Here is a 17,268-nt window from a genome sequence, read left to right as displayed (position 1 = left end):
AGATACGAGAAGAAAGTGAAGATGAAGAAGAAAATGAAGACAAAAAGGAAATAGTAAGAAAAAGAAAATTAGAAACGAGGAGGAAGTAAGGAGGAAGAAAAGAGACGAGAAGAAAGTGATGATGAAGAAGAAAACGAAGATAAGAAGGAAGTAATAATAAAGACAAAATTAGAAACGAAAAAGAAGTAAGAAAGAAGAAAGGAGACGAGCAGAAAGTGATGATGAAGTAAACGAAAATGATAAAAGAAAATAATGAAGAAGAAAACAGAAAACAAAAGGAGGTACCACTGAAAAAGAAAACATAGTGGACAAAAAAGTACCCATGAAAAATAAAACGATGACCAAAAAATATTAATGAAAAACAAAAAACAGGCGATAAACTATTGATAAAGAAAACGAAGACGTGGAATAAGTGCCGACAAGAAGGAAAAAGGACAAGGGGAGGAAGTCAGTAAGTGAGTGTTGAAGGTGAAAGCGGAGATCTAGCGGCGGTGGTGTTAAAGAGATGGGGAAGATAAGCCACGAAGAAGCCAGTGGGTGTAACAGTATCACGCGGCAGGTGCTACGGCGGGTAATTAGATTCAGGGTGACAGGTAGATTAGTCGTCTTGGCGTAGGAGATGAAGGGAAGGGAGGAGAAAGTGAGAAGAAGGAGAAGAGATGACCTTGGACACTTATTTTGGCTGTGAAGTTTAAAATGAAAAGGAGCAGGTGATGATTTTAATTTTGGGAGACAGGTAAGGTATAAAAGCGAAAGGAAGAGGTGGTAAGTGAAGGTAAGGGAGGGGGGAGGACCTAGAGTAATTGGAAGACTTGTAACAGGTATCTTCATTGGCAGGTGAAAAACGACAGGTGAGGTTACAGGTAAACAAACGTACAGGTGAGGGGGGGAAGGGACAGGTAGGCTTAAGACCGTTGCTTTAGATGACATATGAAAAACGAGGGAAAATACAGAGTTTGCATTTGGCAGGTAAAGAATAAAAAATAAAAAATAAAGGTGGTGATACGTTTTGATAGACAGGTGAATGATGATAAAAAAAGAGGTTTGAGATCGCTCCTTTAAATGACAAGTTAAAAAAGGAAGCAGATAGTGATAGATGATAATAGATAGGTGAAAGGGGAGCAGAACTTTGGCCTGACAAGCTGAACGAAAAAGTGAAGAGAAGAAGATGCGGAGGGACTTCAAACTCTTCTTCCATTCCCTGACAGGTGAAAAAAGGGGTGAGACGGTTTCAGACGGACAAATGTCAAGGGAGAAGTTGTAAATTGAAGAGGACCTTAAGAGACTGAGGTGGCATTTAAAGGTCTTATTCCGCCTTGAAACATTAAAAAGGGCGACTCTTCGATTTCTTGCCGACACGACGCAGGTGACTCACGGACCTGACACGGTGATTAAGGTGCGGGCAGGTGACGTAAATAATTAAAAACAATAAAACCGCGGAGGAAAAAAGGACGAAAGAAAAAGATTAATAAGAAGACACGGCGGAGTGACGATACATAAAAGTAGACAAGAAAGAAGGAGAGAGAAGCAAAAACTACATAGAAGAAGGAGAGAAAGAATAAAGAGAAATAAGAGAAAATTGAAGAAAAATGGAAAGAAGGAAAAAATAAGAGAGATAACGAGAAACGGAGGAATGAAGATATATATATGAGAGAAGAGAAGAAAGAAGGAAAGGAACGGAGGAACAAGGAAGAGAGGAATGAAGAAAAATAAGATAGAATAGTAGAGGAAGAAAGGAAGAAACAAAATACAGGAAGAAATGGCGGAGTGAAGAGAAATAAGAGAGAAGAGAATACAGAAAGAAGGAAAGAAACAAAACTAAAATAAAGAAATGTATAAATGAAGATAAATAAGAAAGAAGAGAAGGAACAAGATAAAGAAGTAAAAGGACAAATAACACATCGGAATAAAGATAAATAAGAGAAGAAGAAACAAAGATAAAAAGAGAAGCAAAAATTCAAATAACAAGGAACAAAGAAAAGAAGAGAAAAAAAAGGAAGGTGAACTAGAAAAAATGAGGAGAGGTGAAGGTTACAGAAGACGAAAAACAAACATGCTCACCGACAAACAGACAGGTAAACAGGTACACGAGAAGACAGACAGGCAGACAAACAGATACACAACTCAACGATAATACAACCTGCCAAAGGGAGTGAAAGGGCAACGACAGGAGGGATAAACGAAGGACTGACAAGGGATAAACAAAATGATATACACACCCACTCGTCCGCCTTGGTAGCTTAGCAAGAGAAGGGGTGAGAAGGTGAAGTGTCGAGGGACAGAGCCACTCTCCGATGTACCCATGGTAAAATAAATGGCGCCAGGTGATATCGGTACAGGTAAACACGACAACAGCACTCCGCGATCAACTCGTAGCTTATCGACGAGTTTTGAAGATGACTGACAGGCGGCGAGAGTTTGGAAAGGTCAGGAGCGAACCAAGCAAGCCTCGACTTATGCACGACAGTAAACGTGAGAGAGGTGAGCGAGAGAACGATTGAGAAGGGAAGGAGCGAAAAGGTAAACAAGAAAGGGAGACATAGAGAGAAAGAAGAGAAAGTGTTTGCCATTAATGCGAGAGAATAGAAAAGGAAGACAGGAAGAAAAAGGAAGGAAGGAAGAAAAAGAAAAACAGCGAGAGAACGATAGGGAAAGGAAGGAACGAAAATGTAAACACGAAAGGGAGAAATAAAGAGAAAGAAGAGTAAGCGAAAGTTTCAAGTCAATACAAGAGAATGTAAAAGGAAGAAAGGAAGGAAAAGAGAGTATAAATGAGAGAGAGAAACGAGAAAATGACAGAGAAAGGAAGAAAGGAAAAGGTTAAACAAGAAAGGGAGAAATAAAGAGAAAGAAGAGTAAGCGAAAGTTTCAAGTCAATGCAAGAGAATAGAAAAGGAAGAAAGGAAGAAAAAGAGAGTATAAATGAGAGAGAAAAACGAGAGAATGACAGAGGAAAGAAGTAACGAAATGGTAAACAAGAAGAAAGGGATAATGAAGAGAAAGAAGAGAAGGAGAGAGTTTTGCGTTGATGCGAAATAATAGAAAAGGAAAGAAGAAACGAAAAAACAAGTAACAAAAAAACAGAAGAATGAAAAGAAAGAATAAAGACAAAGAGGTTCTAACGAAATGGCAAACAAGAAGAAAGGGAGAAAGAAGAGAAGGAAGAGAAGGAGAGAGTTTTGCGTTAATGCGAGAGAATAGAAAAGGAAAGAAGGAACGAAAAGAAAAGAAAAGTAACAAAAAACAGAGGAATGAAGAGAAAGAATAGAGACAAAGAGATTCACATGAGACAAAGAAAGGGAGGTAAGAAGTAAGAATCCTCTATGCTCCATCAATAGAAACGGGGGAATGAAGAGAAAGAATAGAGAGAGAGAGAGAGGTTGACGCAAGAAAAAAAGAGAGGTAAGAATAACGAGGAGAGTTGGAGGTACTGGTTACGTCGATCCACCTCAACTCTCCCTCACACAAACCCTCCCCATACCCTTATTTTACACTACATACGAGCTCTCCCTTACATTGACTCTTCCCATACGATACCTCCCTTAGGATGAAATCGAAACACACTCCCTACGGCCTAGCTCCAGTATCAAGTCTCCTTTTAATCAATCAGCCTTTATACAAGCTCGCCTCAATACAAACTTTTTTTATATGAACTTCTCCTTCCAGTAACACCGAAGTCATGTTCAATACAAAAGCAGCTCCACTATCAATTCTCCCTTGTATCAGTCCGCCTTTATAGAATCTCACCTCAGTACAAACTCTTTTTTTATACGAACGCCTTCTTCCAGTAACAGCGAAGTCATATCCAATACAAAAATGGTGCCATATTAAATGATTTTTGCGTCTGTTTTTAGCTCGCCACCTTACAATCTTGCCCAATTTAAACTCTCCTTACTACGAACTCACCTTTGCAGCATTACCGTAATCATACCCAATATATAGTCCCATACCAATCTTGCGTCTGACGTCATATCAAGCCACTCACTGACCGTCTTTCCGAGTGACGAGCTCGACCGAGTGACTCACGTGTACTCAGAAGCTGTGACTCACGGATAAATTTACTTCCCGAACTCACGAACCGGTGAATCCCAAAATAATTGACTCCACGACAACCGGAAATGTGACTCATGGGTTTGTCCACCTCGGGAATCAATAAGCAGCGTGACCTGTAACGTAATTGAAGCGCCCTGACAATAATCGTGTGAGTTGTGGTCTGCTTCGCCGGAAACCGCTCAAAGAAACTAGTTAATAGATAATGTACAAAATGACTGACGCGGGTTCGAACGAGGTGACTGTTGAACTTCTCTTTTTTACCTCAAGATGCAATGAAAGTCAGGCTCGTAGAGAAACTTATTAGAACTGATTTGTATTTTTTTCAACTTATTTGATGAAGCTGCTTTTAATGACTAACAACCCTCTTTCCTCTTTCGGCCACCTCTTTGGATTCTTTTTAGGAGCAGCGAGTAGCGGGCTTTTTTTATTGTTTCCTTTTTTTGTGCCCTTGAGGTGTCTCCTTTGTTGTGAAAAAAAAAAGCCCAGGTGAGCAAAATAACTCCAGTAACTCACCTGAAATAGACACACAAACGAAAAGTGGACAGGCACCAAAAAAAACAGGTAAACAAAATTAATTAAACGACTCCTAGCGACTCACCCACGACTGAGAGATGAAAGTGACTCATGGGTGACATAAACAAACAATAGACAAATACCAAAAAGAAACGACAAGCAAGTAGACGAAAAGAAACAGCTGAACAAAACGACTCAAAACGATGGGCAAAGTAACACATGGACATCAGACACCCGAAATTTTGATCGGTGAAAAGGGAAACAGGTGAAGAATATGACTTAAACAACCCATAGGTACTCACCAACGACGAAGATACGGACAAAGTGACCCATGAACATCAGACACACGAAATTTTGATCGGTGAAAAGGGAAACAGGTGAAGAATATGACTTAAACGACCCATAGTTACTCACCAACGACGGAGAGGTGGACGAAGTGGCTCATGGGCGGCGTGGTGGATATCTGGCACTCGTACATTCCGGCGTCGCGCTCCTGCAGGTAATAGATCATGAGCAGCCAGTCCTCGGAGCCCTGGGTGTGGCGCGCGGAGAAGCGGGCATCGGAAGTGTAGGTGAAGCGGCCGACCGTCAGGAGGTGGATGTCTCTGTGGCGGACCCATGACACCTGAGGGGGAGGGAAGTCAGGTGTTAATTGGCAGGTAGTAGGTGAGGGAATATCGTAGTGAAGGGCATATTACACCTGAGAGGAAGGGAAGACAGGTGTTCGTAAGAATAATTGGGAGGTAGTAGGTCGAAACGGGACAAATTACACCTGAGGGGAAGAGGAGACAGGTGTTGTTCAGACTAATTGGCAGGTAGGAGGTTCACGTATTAATGGCAGAAGGTGAAAGTCAGTGTAGGGTAAATTACACCTGGGGGAAGGAGGTAGGTGTTTCTCAGACTAATTGGCAGGTGAGAGGTGACGTTACCCAGGTGAGAGTCGTAGTGAAGAATAAATTACACCTGACTTGGAGATAATACAGCAATAATCAACAGGTAGTGGGTAAGATTAGCCAATGCAAAAAAGTGAAAGTCGAAACGTTACACCTGATGAGTAGAAGACAGGTGTTTCATGGTTAATTGACAGGTAGTAGGTTCATATTTTAAGGTCAGAAAGTGAAGACCATAATGTAGGATAAATTACACCTGGTGGAGAGAATACAGGTGTTCCTTAGATTCATTAATAGGTAGATTATTTAGACTATCTTTAGATTAATTAAGAGGTGAGGTTATCCATTGTCAGACGGTGAAAGTCATAGTGAAGGACAAATGACACCTGTGGGGGAGATAATACAGGTGTTCCTTTGACTAATTAACAGGTAGTGGGTGACCGGTTCCACTTTCAGAAGGTCAGTATCGTGGTTCAGTAGCCCTGACACCTAATGGGGGAAGGACAGGTGTTCTTCGATTAATTAACAGGGGGCAGGTGACCTTTCCCGTGTTTGAAGATGAAGATCGTGACGAAGGTACCTTGGCATTTGGGAGATTTGAGAGGTAGTGGGATCTTAGTTTTACTTGTTATTTATTATTGTTTGGGGTTGTCATTCACTGTTCCTTTCTCGTTAGTCTGATTTTGATTTTCTACGTTCATTTCCTGTTTTCTGATACTGTATTTTTGTTTATTTTTTATTAATTATTTATCGTTATTCTGATTTTCATTTTCTACGTTCATTTCCTGTTTTCTGAGACTGTATTTTTGTTTTTTTGTTATCTATTGTTTCTTTATTGTTAGTCTGATTTTGATTATCTACGTTCGTTTCCTGTTTTCTGAGACTGTTTTCTTGTTTATTGTTATTTATTGTTTCTTTACTGTTAGTCTGATTTTCACTTTCTACGTTCATTTTCTGTTTTCTGATTTTTTTGTAGCAAAGGAAACAGCTCAATGATACTCAATACTCAATGATACTGTATTTTTATGTTAGTTCGTATTCGTATTCATTTATATTTCCCCCTCTTCGCTAAACTATCCCTCATGCTCCGTTTTTCTTCCACGTTCTCTGATCTCTTAATCCCGTAACTTCTGGTATGATATATTGTTGTACGGAAACGGTAGGGCGCTTATTCTTTTGTACAGAAATGAATTACACGAAGCGGTGAATAGCAAGCCTCACAAAACCCTTCTCAGTCCGCGGTGCCGGAAGCCAACGCAGTACCCCGTCGAGGAACCTTTTTTTCCGGCTTCCAATTGACAGTTGGTTAAGACTTTAAATTGTGTTGTTAAGTCTCGAAAGGGAAAGGAAGAGTATATTATGTTACCTGGAATGTGACAAAGGTACGCGGGCTATTTACCAAGTGGATAATGACGTCAGGTGGAGTTTCAGGTGTGGAGAAAACTAATTAACCATCTAAATATGCCTACTTACTACTACTACTACTACTAATAATAATAATAATAATAATAATAATAATAATAATGCTACCACTACTGCTACTACTACTACTACTACTACTACTACTACTACTACTACTCACCATACTTACATTTACATTTGTTTGTTTATATCAGAAGCTTATATGAATTTTGGTGGCTTAATTTATTGATATAAGGAAAATAATCATCTATTTATATATACTTTTTTAGCTTTCTCATATTTCCTTTTTTGTTTAGAGGAAAGATTCAGTGTGACGTTGAAAAAAGTGCTAACCTGAGCTCATTATGTAAGTCAGTGGAGGGAAGGAGAAAGGGGAACGACAGTGAGAGATAAACTGAAGGAAAAATTCTTGGCGTTAATGGAATTTTAACCAGATCCAATCCTGGCAGACTGTTCCAGGAAGGGAGGAAGGCGATAGAGGTATATAATCAGGTGAGGAGTAGAACATTCAGGTGATTAGATGCTGGCTGGGAGGAACAGGAAGGAGTTTAAGATAGTTAGTGATAATCAGATGTAGTTTAAGATAATTGCCAAGAATAATATTGAGGAGTTAAGATAATGGCTGAGATTAATAAGGAGTTTGAGATAATTGCTGAAAATAATAGTTAGACATGTAGTGTAAATAGAATAATATTGAGCAGTTAAGATAATGGATGAGAATAATAAGGAGTTTAAGATAATGGATGAGAAGAATAGGGAATTTAAGATAATGGATGAGGAGAATAAGGAGTTTAAGATAATGGATGAGAAGAATAAGGAATTTAAGATAATGGATGAGAAGAATAGGGAATTTAAGATAATGGATGAGGAGAATAAGGAATTTAAGATAATGGATGAGGAGAATAAGGAGTTTAAGATAATGGATGAGAATAATAAGGAGTTTAAGATAATGGATGAGAAGAATAGGGAATTTAAGATAATGGATGAGGAGAATAAGGAGTTTAAGATAATGGATGAGAAGAATAAGGAATTTAAGATAATGGATGAGGAGAATAAGGAATTTAAGATAATGGATGAGGAGAATAAGGAGTTTAAGATAATGGATGAGAAGAATAAGGAGTTTAAGATAATGGATGAGAAGAATAAGGAATTTAAGATAATGGATGAGGAGAATAAGGAGTTTAAGATAATGGATGAGAAGAATAAGGAGTTTAAGATAATGGATGAGAAGAATAAGGAGTTTAAGATAATGGTTGAGAATATTAAGGAGTTTAAGATAATGGATGAGAAGAATAAGGAGTTTAAGATAATGGATGAGAAGAATAAGGAGTTTAAGATAATGGATGAGAATATTAAGGAGTTTAAGATAATGGATGAGAATAATAAGGAGTTTAAGATAATGGATGAGAATAATAAGGAGTTTAAGATAATGGATGAGAATAATAAGGAGTTTAAGATAATGGTTGAGAATAATAAGGAGTTTAAGATAATGGATGAGAATAATAAGGAGTTTAAGATAATGGATGAGAATAATAAGGAGTTTAAGATAATGGTTGAGAATAATAAGGAGTTTAAGATAATGGTTGAGAATAATAAGGAGTTTAAGATAATGGATGAGAATAATAAGGAGTTTAAGATAATGGTTGAGAATAATAAGGAGTTTAAGATAATGGTTGAGAATAATAAGGAGTTTAAGATAATGGATGAGAATAATAAGGAGTTTAAGATAATGGTTGAGAAGAATAAGGAGTTTAAGATAATGGATGAGAAGAATAAGGAGTTTAAGATAATGGATGAGAATAATAAGGAGTTTAAGATAATGGTTGAGAAGAATAAGGAGTTTAAGATAATGGATGAGAAGAATAAGGAGTTTAAGATAATGGATGAGGAGAATAAGGAGTTTAAGATAATGGTTGAGAAGAATAAGGAGTTTAAGATAATGGATGAGAATAATAAGGAGTTTAAGATGATGGATGAGAATATTAAGGAGTTTAAGATAATGGTTGAGAAGAATAAGGAGTTTAAGATAATGGATGAGAAGAATAGGGAGTTTAAGATAATGGATGAGAATAATAAGGAGTTTGAGATCATGGATGAGAAGAATAAATAGTTTAAGATAATGGATGAGAAGAATAAGGAGTCTAAGATAATGGATGAGAATATTAAGGAGTTTAAGATAATGGTTGAGAAGAATAAGGAGTTTAAGATAATGGATGAGAATATTAAGGAGTTTAAGATAATGGATGAGAATAATAAGGAGTTTAAGATAATGGATGAGAAGAATAAGGAGTTTAAGATAATGGATGAGAATATTAAGGAGTTTAAGATAATGGTTGAGAAGAATAAGGAGTCTAAGATAATGGATGAGAAGAATAAGGAGTTTAAGATAATGGATGAGAATAATAAGGAGTTTGAGATCATGGCCGAAAAATTATAATAGTTAGACATTCGTAGTGTAAACAGAATAATATAGAGGAGTTTAGATAACGGCGGAGATTAATAAGGAGTTTGAGATAATAGCTGAAAATAACAGTTAGACATTCGTAGTGTAAATAGAATAATATGGAGGAGCTTAAGATAATGGCTAAGAAGAATAAGGAATTTAAGATAATCGTTGAAAACAACAATTATAAATCCGTAGAGTGTGGAAACTGATAAAGATGACAATGGTTCTTAATCTAGGATCCTCAAAACACCTTACGAGTTAACTTAATATATATGTTTTCTTCTACTTCTTCCTCAATTTTTTTTTTTTTTTTTTTTTGTGTGTGTGTGTTAAGGAAAGGCGTTTGGCGGGTATTTACATGATTTCGTTTTGCCCTAATATCCTCTGAACGTCACTAAAAGGTGTTCGATAGTATATGAAGGCAATACTAGTGGGTAAGGATAATACTAAAAAGGTTTGGATCCTTTTTAAGAGCATTGGGGAGACATCTGGAGAGGATTCATGTAATTGTTTTCCTCTACTGTCGTTTCAACGCTACAAAAAGGATTCAATAGTACATAGAGGTAATTGGGGTGGCTAAGCATAATACGAAAAAGGTTTGGATTCTACTTAAGAGCATTGGAAACACATCTGGCGGTCATATATATAATTTCGTTTTCCTGTACTGTCTCTTCAACGTTGCAAAAGGCGTTCAGTAGTACATAGAGGTAATAGGAGTGACTAAGGATAACGCTAAAAAAGGTTCGGATCCAGTTTAAGAGCATTGGAATATTGGGAAACTTGTTAATGTCTGCCTTATCGATTACCCCGGCGGAGGGGAGAACGTGCGAGAGCCAGGTGCGAGGCGGTAGGGAAGACTTGAGATAACGAGAAAGGTGTTACGGTAATAAGTACAAGAGTTACGGTTATGGGAAAAGTTTGAGAATAATGCGGGAGGGACAGCGAAGGCGTGAGCGTGGCGGCAGTTAAGGGAGAAGAGGACAGAAAGAGTATTTAGGTTAATTAGGTGACAGCCGGTGAGCACTGCCGGAGGTTAAGCGGAATGGGAAAGGTGTTATGGAAGGCTGCAGCTAGAGGGTAGTGCGCTTAGAGGAAATGAGAATCTGGTAGCGGATAATATAAATAGATTCTCAAAACAACTAATAAGAGTGAGATCAAACTTAAAAGAAGGAAATTAAAGGGCAAGGGCTACAGTGTTTAAGAGAGAACGAGAATCAGGTAGTGAGTGATACATAACTAGTCTTTCAAGTCGATTAATAAATGAAAATAACGAAGATAAAAGTTAGAAAAGGAAATATAATGAGCTAGTTATCTTTACGGAGTTTGAAAGAGAACGAAAATCAGGAAGTGAATGATAATATAACCAGTTTCTCAAGGCGACTAATAAATGAAAATAACAGTAAGGGAGACTGTAATAAAAGGAGAATTATGAGCAAGAATTTAAGTGGGGGATTGCTTGTGTCAGGGCATGTGAAGAAAAGAAGGAAGGAGAGGCCAAAAGGGTGATATGTGTTACTAGGATTTGAATGTAAACTAGAAATATGTAGCGATGCGTCAGAATTTATTAGGAAAAGTCACATAATGCTGCAGTTTATGTTTTGAGGAAATTACAAAAAGATAGTGATAAATAACGAATCTCTCAAGACGACTAAGAAATGAAAACCGAGAAATATGTAGCGATGCGTCAGAATTTAATGGGAAAAGTCACATAATGCTGCTGTTTGTGTTTTGAGGAAATTATAAACAAATAGTGATAAATAACGAATCTCTCAAGACGACTAAGAAATGAAAACAACAGTAGGAAAAAGTTAAAAAAAGGAAAATAAGCAAACTGTTTAATGCTGTTCAAAAGAAAGCAAGAAGTAGATAACGAGGTATCAGATTTCTCAAAGTTGAAAAAATATAGCTGTAACATATATAAAAAAAATGATTGTAACATGTATAGAAAAATATTGCACGAGTGTTAAAAGTAATGCTTTCAGGAGATGAGAAAGATGTAAAAGAATCATCCACTACTCTTAAAAGTAAAACAAAAATTAATATAGTAAAGAAATAACACAAAAATCCACCTGAGTGCGTTTCATGTCACCTGTGGGAAGCGGGGTCACAGGTGAGGCTCGCGGTAATGGACAGGTGTTGCTGGTAATGTACGAAGCTTCGGCCTAATGGGAGGCGTTGGAATGATGAGCACAGGTGTCTAGTTAATGTTAAAAGTCTGAGTAATGAGAAAAGGTTTGAAGTTAATGACAATGCGTGGGAATAGTGAGGAGAGTTGTCAAGTTGATGTGAAGGAAAGAGTTAGGCTAATGGGAGCAGGGTCTGGCCAGGGGAAAAGTGTGTCAGGTCAGGGGACAAATAACAGGTTTAATCAAGATACAGGTTACAGGTTAATGGAGGAAACAGTTAGTCTAGATTTGAAGGGAAAACAGGTCAGTGAGATACATATTAAAATCATGGAAGGTATGTTTGAAATGGGGGAAAATGTGTTAGATTAGTAGTAAAATGTTTTAGGTAAATAATGAGAATGTAAAGGTAATAGAAAAAGTGAATATAAGAAATAATTAGTTTAGATACGAAAAACTAAGGTAAGGGGATAGGCCTACATATTTATAGATTGTTAGCAGGCATGTTAGAAATGGAGGAAAAAGTGTTAGATTAATTTTCAGAAAGTTTTAGATTAATTACAAAAATGAAAAGGTAGTGGAAAAAAGGTATTAGGTAAATGGTAAAATAAAAGGTTACCTGCGAAAACAAGGCATGATGGGTGAGGGTTGCACATGTAAACTCAGGTAAATGGCCAGGTATTAACAGGTGCGAAAAGCGTTGAAAATTTTGAGACAGGTGTTCGGGCTTATGAAAAATGTGCTTATATTTTGGAAAAGCTGTTAACCTGCACCTCGCACCTGATTCTTTGCAAGGGCGTGTTAAGTTTAGGTAAATGGACCGGATAAAAAAGGATCCAAAAATAATGTTCGATACTTTGAGTTAATGGAAAATGTTTTGATGTAAGTGAAAGGTTTACGCGGCGCCCCTCTCACCCTTCATGCTGTACAGGGGAAGAATGGTGTGGTGAGTTGAGATTGACTGTGAGGAGAAGATTGCCGAGAAATAGAGGGAACTAGTAGAGATGAAAATGCTGTAATATTAGAAGAAAAAACAAGTGTGTAATGAAGAAACTATAGAAAACAAGTTGGATATTGAGGAGTTAAGGAAAATGGAAAGGAAGGGAAGGTAGGAAATCAAGAGGAGGGAAGGAAGAAAGATGAAGAAAAGTGAGAAAGGAGAGAAAATAAGGAAGAAAGGGAAGAAGAATGAGGAAGAGGAAGAGGTGGAAAGAGGAAAGGAAGGGAAGGTAGGAAATTAAGGGGAAAGAAGGAAGAAAGATGAAGAAAAGTGAGAAAGGAGAGAAAATAAGGAAGAAAGGGAAAAAGAATGAGGAAGAGGAAGAGGTGGAAAGAGGAAAGGAAGGGAAGGTAGGAAATTAAGAAGAGAGAAGGAAGAGAGATGAAGAAAAGTGAGAAGGGAGAGAAAATAGGGAAGAAAAGGAAGAAGAAGAAAGAAGAGGAAGAGATGGACACGGGATAACTAAAATCACTTCAAACAGGGACCAGTAAGAAAGGAAAACAACTCGTGAGGGAAATTGATAAACCGCTCATTTCAGACTAACCGATAAGAGGTGAAGATTATTGAGGAAAAACAAAACTAGGGAAACAGATGAAAGAAAAACACTCGAGAAAACAATCTTGAGAATAAAATAGGAAAGTAAGTCACGTGTTTAATAAGTGGGAAAAAGACCAAAAAGAGGAAAAGATTTGCTTAAAGGTAAAGATAAAGGGGAGAAAACAACAAATGAAAGAAAAGTAGTCAAGAAAACAGGAAAATGATAGGAGCTAAAGATTACTGAAGAAAAACAAAACTAGAAAGAAAAATGAAAGAAAAACACTTGAAAAAAAACAGAAAACCGGTTGACTTAAAAAACTGAAATGGTGAGAAAATTATTAATGAATCCCAAAACAATATAAAGATTAAAAGAGCATTATTACACTTTACTATAAAAGGGAAAACATCACCGTAATGAAAACAGCTTGAGCGAGGTGACGAGGCCCTGAGGGGAGACTAATGTAATGGAGAAAAATATAATGCAATATACTCGACCCTGAGAAAAATACAGACTAGGAACGATGATTAACTTACCATTTAAAACCCACATTAGCGCAATGAAAACATCTGGGAAAGAGAGATAATTGGAGACGTGTGCCGTGATTATAGGAAAGGCTCTCAGACTAACAGGAAGCGAAATACGAGAAATAACAGTTGATTAATGAGGAAGGTGAGGGCTCGTGAGAATAATAGAAAGTAGGTCACGTGTATGGAAAGTGTGAAAACGACCAAAAAAGAAGCTGAGAGTTGCATAGAGTTCGATAAAGAGGAGAGTACCCAGACACCTCTCCACCCTGAATTGAGGTCTCTATACTTTCTTATGTACGTAGAAGCAGTGATCTGAGGGTTTTTCTTCTCATTTCTTTTTGCCCTTGAGCTCCTTCCTTTCCTGTAGAAGAAACGAAAGTAGCGTAATGGAAAATGTCAAGCCGGTTACGTGTAAGGATTATAGGAAGAGTCTTGAGTTAGTGAAGAAGAAAAGAGTTGCTAAACGGAATATATTTTCATCATCAGCTGAGTAACTTAAGTTGATATGGAAGAGGTAGCAACGTTTGATGAGTTACATATTAAAAAGGCTTCCGAGGCTCATGGGAAGGGAAATACGAGGAATATATTTTCATCGCGAGCAGAGTAACTTAAGGTGATATGGAAAAGGTAGGAACGTGGAATGAGTTACATGTTAAAAAGAATTCTGAGGCTCATGGGAAGAGAAATACGAGGAATATGTTTTCATCGCCAGCAGAGTAACTTAATTAAGGTGATATGGAAAAGGTAGCAACTTGGGATGAGTTACATGTTATAAAAAGAATTCTGAGGCTCATGGGAAGAGAAATACGAGGAATATATTTTCATCGTCAGCGGAGTAACGTGTGATGCGTTACATGTTAAAAAAAAAGGATTCTGAGGCTTATAGGAAGATAAATACGAGAAATAACAGTTTTCTAAGGAGGAAATTGAAACCTCTTGAAAAAAAAAGAAGGAAAGTAGGTCTCATACGGATTGTTGGAAGGATATTTAAGGATTAACTGGAATGACAAAGAGCTGCCCATTCAAACGAAACACACGGCAGCAAGCGGACAAGCAGATGTGAAGTGGATGAACAAACATAATGGATGATGGAGGAAGGGAGAGCAGTGCATACGCCAGGATCATTTTGACTTTCCACCACCAGAATTCCATGGCGATTACTGCGCGGAATAATCATAAACGAAAGCTGTGTAATAGATGTCAAACAGAGTAATCGTAAGGGTTGTTGAAAGAGCTTTGATATTAAGAGGAGGGAAGGGAGTGAGCTAACGGATATGGAAAGGTATTTTGAGGCCAACGAGAAATGAGATATATACATGATAATAAAAGAAAGTTGTGTAATATATATGAGACAGAATACTTGTAAGGGTTGTTGAAGGACCTTTGATATTAACGAGGAAGGAAGGGAAGGGACCTAACGGTGTACATTGTGGAAAGACTTTTTTAGGCCAACAAGAAATGACAGATACATGATAATAAAAGAAAGTTGTGTAATATATATGAGACAGAGTACGTGTAAGGGTTGTTGAAAGACCTTTGATATTACCGAGGAAGGAAGAGAAGGGAGCTAACGGAATATATCGTGGAAAGACTTTTTGAGGTCAACGGGCAATAAGGATCACAAAATAATCAGCAAAAGCCGTGTAATAGATATCAGACAGAGTACTTGTAAGGGTTATTAAAAGAGCTTTGATATTAACGAGGAAGGAAGGGAAGGGAGCTAACGGAATATAATGTGAAAAGATAAATAGACGTCAATGATAAAATTACCAAGAGCTACATAATGGTAAGAGTTGTGTGATACGTGGATGTCAAACAGTAAACGCGTAAGGACTTTGAGAACAGCTTTGAAGATAACGAGGAGGCTTGTTAATGCTATACATTTTATTATTATTAGAAAAGGTAAGAGCAGCCAGGTGATATATAATTCTTCATCGTTAGTGTTCAAAAAAGGAAATGAGAGGCCTAGTGACATTTCCATCATTAATATTAGAGAGAAAACTTAAGCTGAGCGGTAAAAAAAATGTAGCAAAGTGATGAGTTACGTTTTTAAAAGGGAGAGGTGATATATAAATCTTCATCGTTAGTGTTCAAAAAAGGAAATGAGAGGCCTAGTGACATTTCCATCATTAATATTAGAGAGAAAACTTAAGCTGAGCGGTAAAAAAAACGTAGCAAAGTGATGAGTTACGTTTTTAAAAGGGAGAGGTGATCTTCATCGTTAGTGTTCAAAAAAGGAAATGAGAGGCCTAGTAACATTTCCATCATTAATATTAGAGGAAACTTAAGCTGATGGGGAAAAAAAGGTAACAAAGTGATGAGTTACGTGTTTAAAAGGGAGAGGAAGAGAATTACGGTGTGGAAAGTATTGCCATTACCGAAGCAACATTTACCTGATGGGAAAAGTCCGACTATTAGATTACAGGTGAAGGTGAGATACAGGCAACAGGTGAGAGGTGGAGAGGGAGAGTGAAAGTGTGAGTGAAAGTGAGAGAGAGAGAGAGAGAGAGAGAGAGAGAGAGAGAGAGAGAGAGAGAGAGAGAGAGAGAGAGAGAGAGAGAGAGAGAGAGAGAGAGAGAGAGAGAGAGAGAGAGAGAGAGAGAGAGAGAGAGAGAGAGAGACTAAAAAAATGCTTAAAGAATTAAATTAAGAAAACGTCAGTGAGGAAGAAAAGCGAACGTGAGATAAATGTGAAAGATGAAAAATAAAATAAAAGTCAGAGAGAGAGAGAGAGAGAGAGAGAGAGAGAGAGAGAGAGAGAGAGAGAGAGAGAGAGAGAGAGAGAGAGAGAGAGAGAGAGAGAGAGAGAGAGAGAGAGAGAGAGAGAAAAAAACAGACATACAGAGAAGGATAAGAAAAGGAAAGTAGAAAAGAAGGTACGAGATATAAAAAACGGGGAAAGGAAAGAAGAAAGAAAGGAGAGAAGGAAAAAAAGATGAACAGAATTTAAACTACTTTTTCAAACGCTAAAACACCGGGAGCCATACATATAAACATTTTTCTTTTGCTTTTTTTTAATTTACAAACGAATCCGAAGCTCCATACCATATTCCGTTTCCTGTTCTTCCTCCTCCTCCTCCTCCTCCTCCTCCTCTTCCTCTTCCTGCTTTTTCTTTTTCTTCGCTTTTTCCTTCTCAATTTTTTTCTCTAATAATTACTTCAACACTTCAATTCACGCTCCTTTCAACTCTTTTCTTTTACCCTTTTTTTTCCTCTTTTTCTTCTGTTTCTTCCTCTTCCTCATCCTCCTCTCATTTCGCATCCTACTCCAACTCTTTTCCTTCCACCGTTTCTGCTTTTCTTCTTCCTCCTCCTCCTCCGCCTCCTCCACCTCCTCGCCCTACTCCTCCTCTTCCGCTTCTTTCTCCTCCTTCTTCCTCCTCCTCATCGTACTCTTCCACCTTCTTAAAACCACTAACTCTTACCTCTCTCCTCCTTTACCTTCCTCCTCCTCCTCCTCCTCCTCCTCCTCCGACAACAAACTTCACTCACCAAGATAAATACTCGCAAAGAAAACTCAGGCGACGAGAAGAAAGAGAATTAAAATACAGAGACGGAAGAGAAGAGACGTGAGGGGAGGGAGGGAGGGAGGGGGGAAGGGAAGGAGAGAGGGGGGGAAGGGAGGGAAAGGACGTGAGGGATTTTGTTGCAGTTCACCTCATGCCGGACAAATACCCGTGGAGGAGGAGAAGGAGGAGGAGGAGAAAGAGAAAAAAGAAGAGAAAGAAAAGATGAGAGAAAACAGATAAAGGGAAG

At 37.9% G+C, this 17,268-nt stretch overlaps 1 protein-coding gene across 2 annotated transcripts in view; it reads right to left on the bottom strand.

The window, feature by feature from the left end:
* LOC127005482 (lachesin-like) overlaps nt 1-17,268 on the bottom strand; it is a 121,768-nt gene that overhangs the window by 61,545 nt on the left and 42,955 nt on the right. For both annotated transcript variants that reach the window (XM_050874381.1, XM_050874380.1), the window contains exon 3: nt 4,981-5,191. In XM_050874381.1, the coding sequence (XP_050730338.1) occupies nt 4,981-5,191 (211 nt within the window). The remainder of the gene's footprint in view (nt 1-4,980; nt 5,192-17,268) is intronic.

The sequence above is a fragment of the Eriocheir sinensis genome, chromosome 30, assembly GCF_024679095.1.
Source record: "Eriocheir sinensis breed Jianghai 21 chromosome 30, ASM2467909v1, whole genome shotgun sequence".
NCBI lineage: Eukaryota > Metazoa > Arthropoda > Malacostraca > Decapoda > Varunidae > Eriocheir > Eriocheir sinensis.
This window is presented reverse-complemented; position numbering and strand designations above follow the sequence as displayed.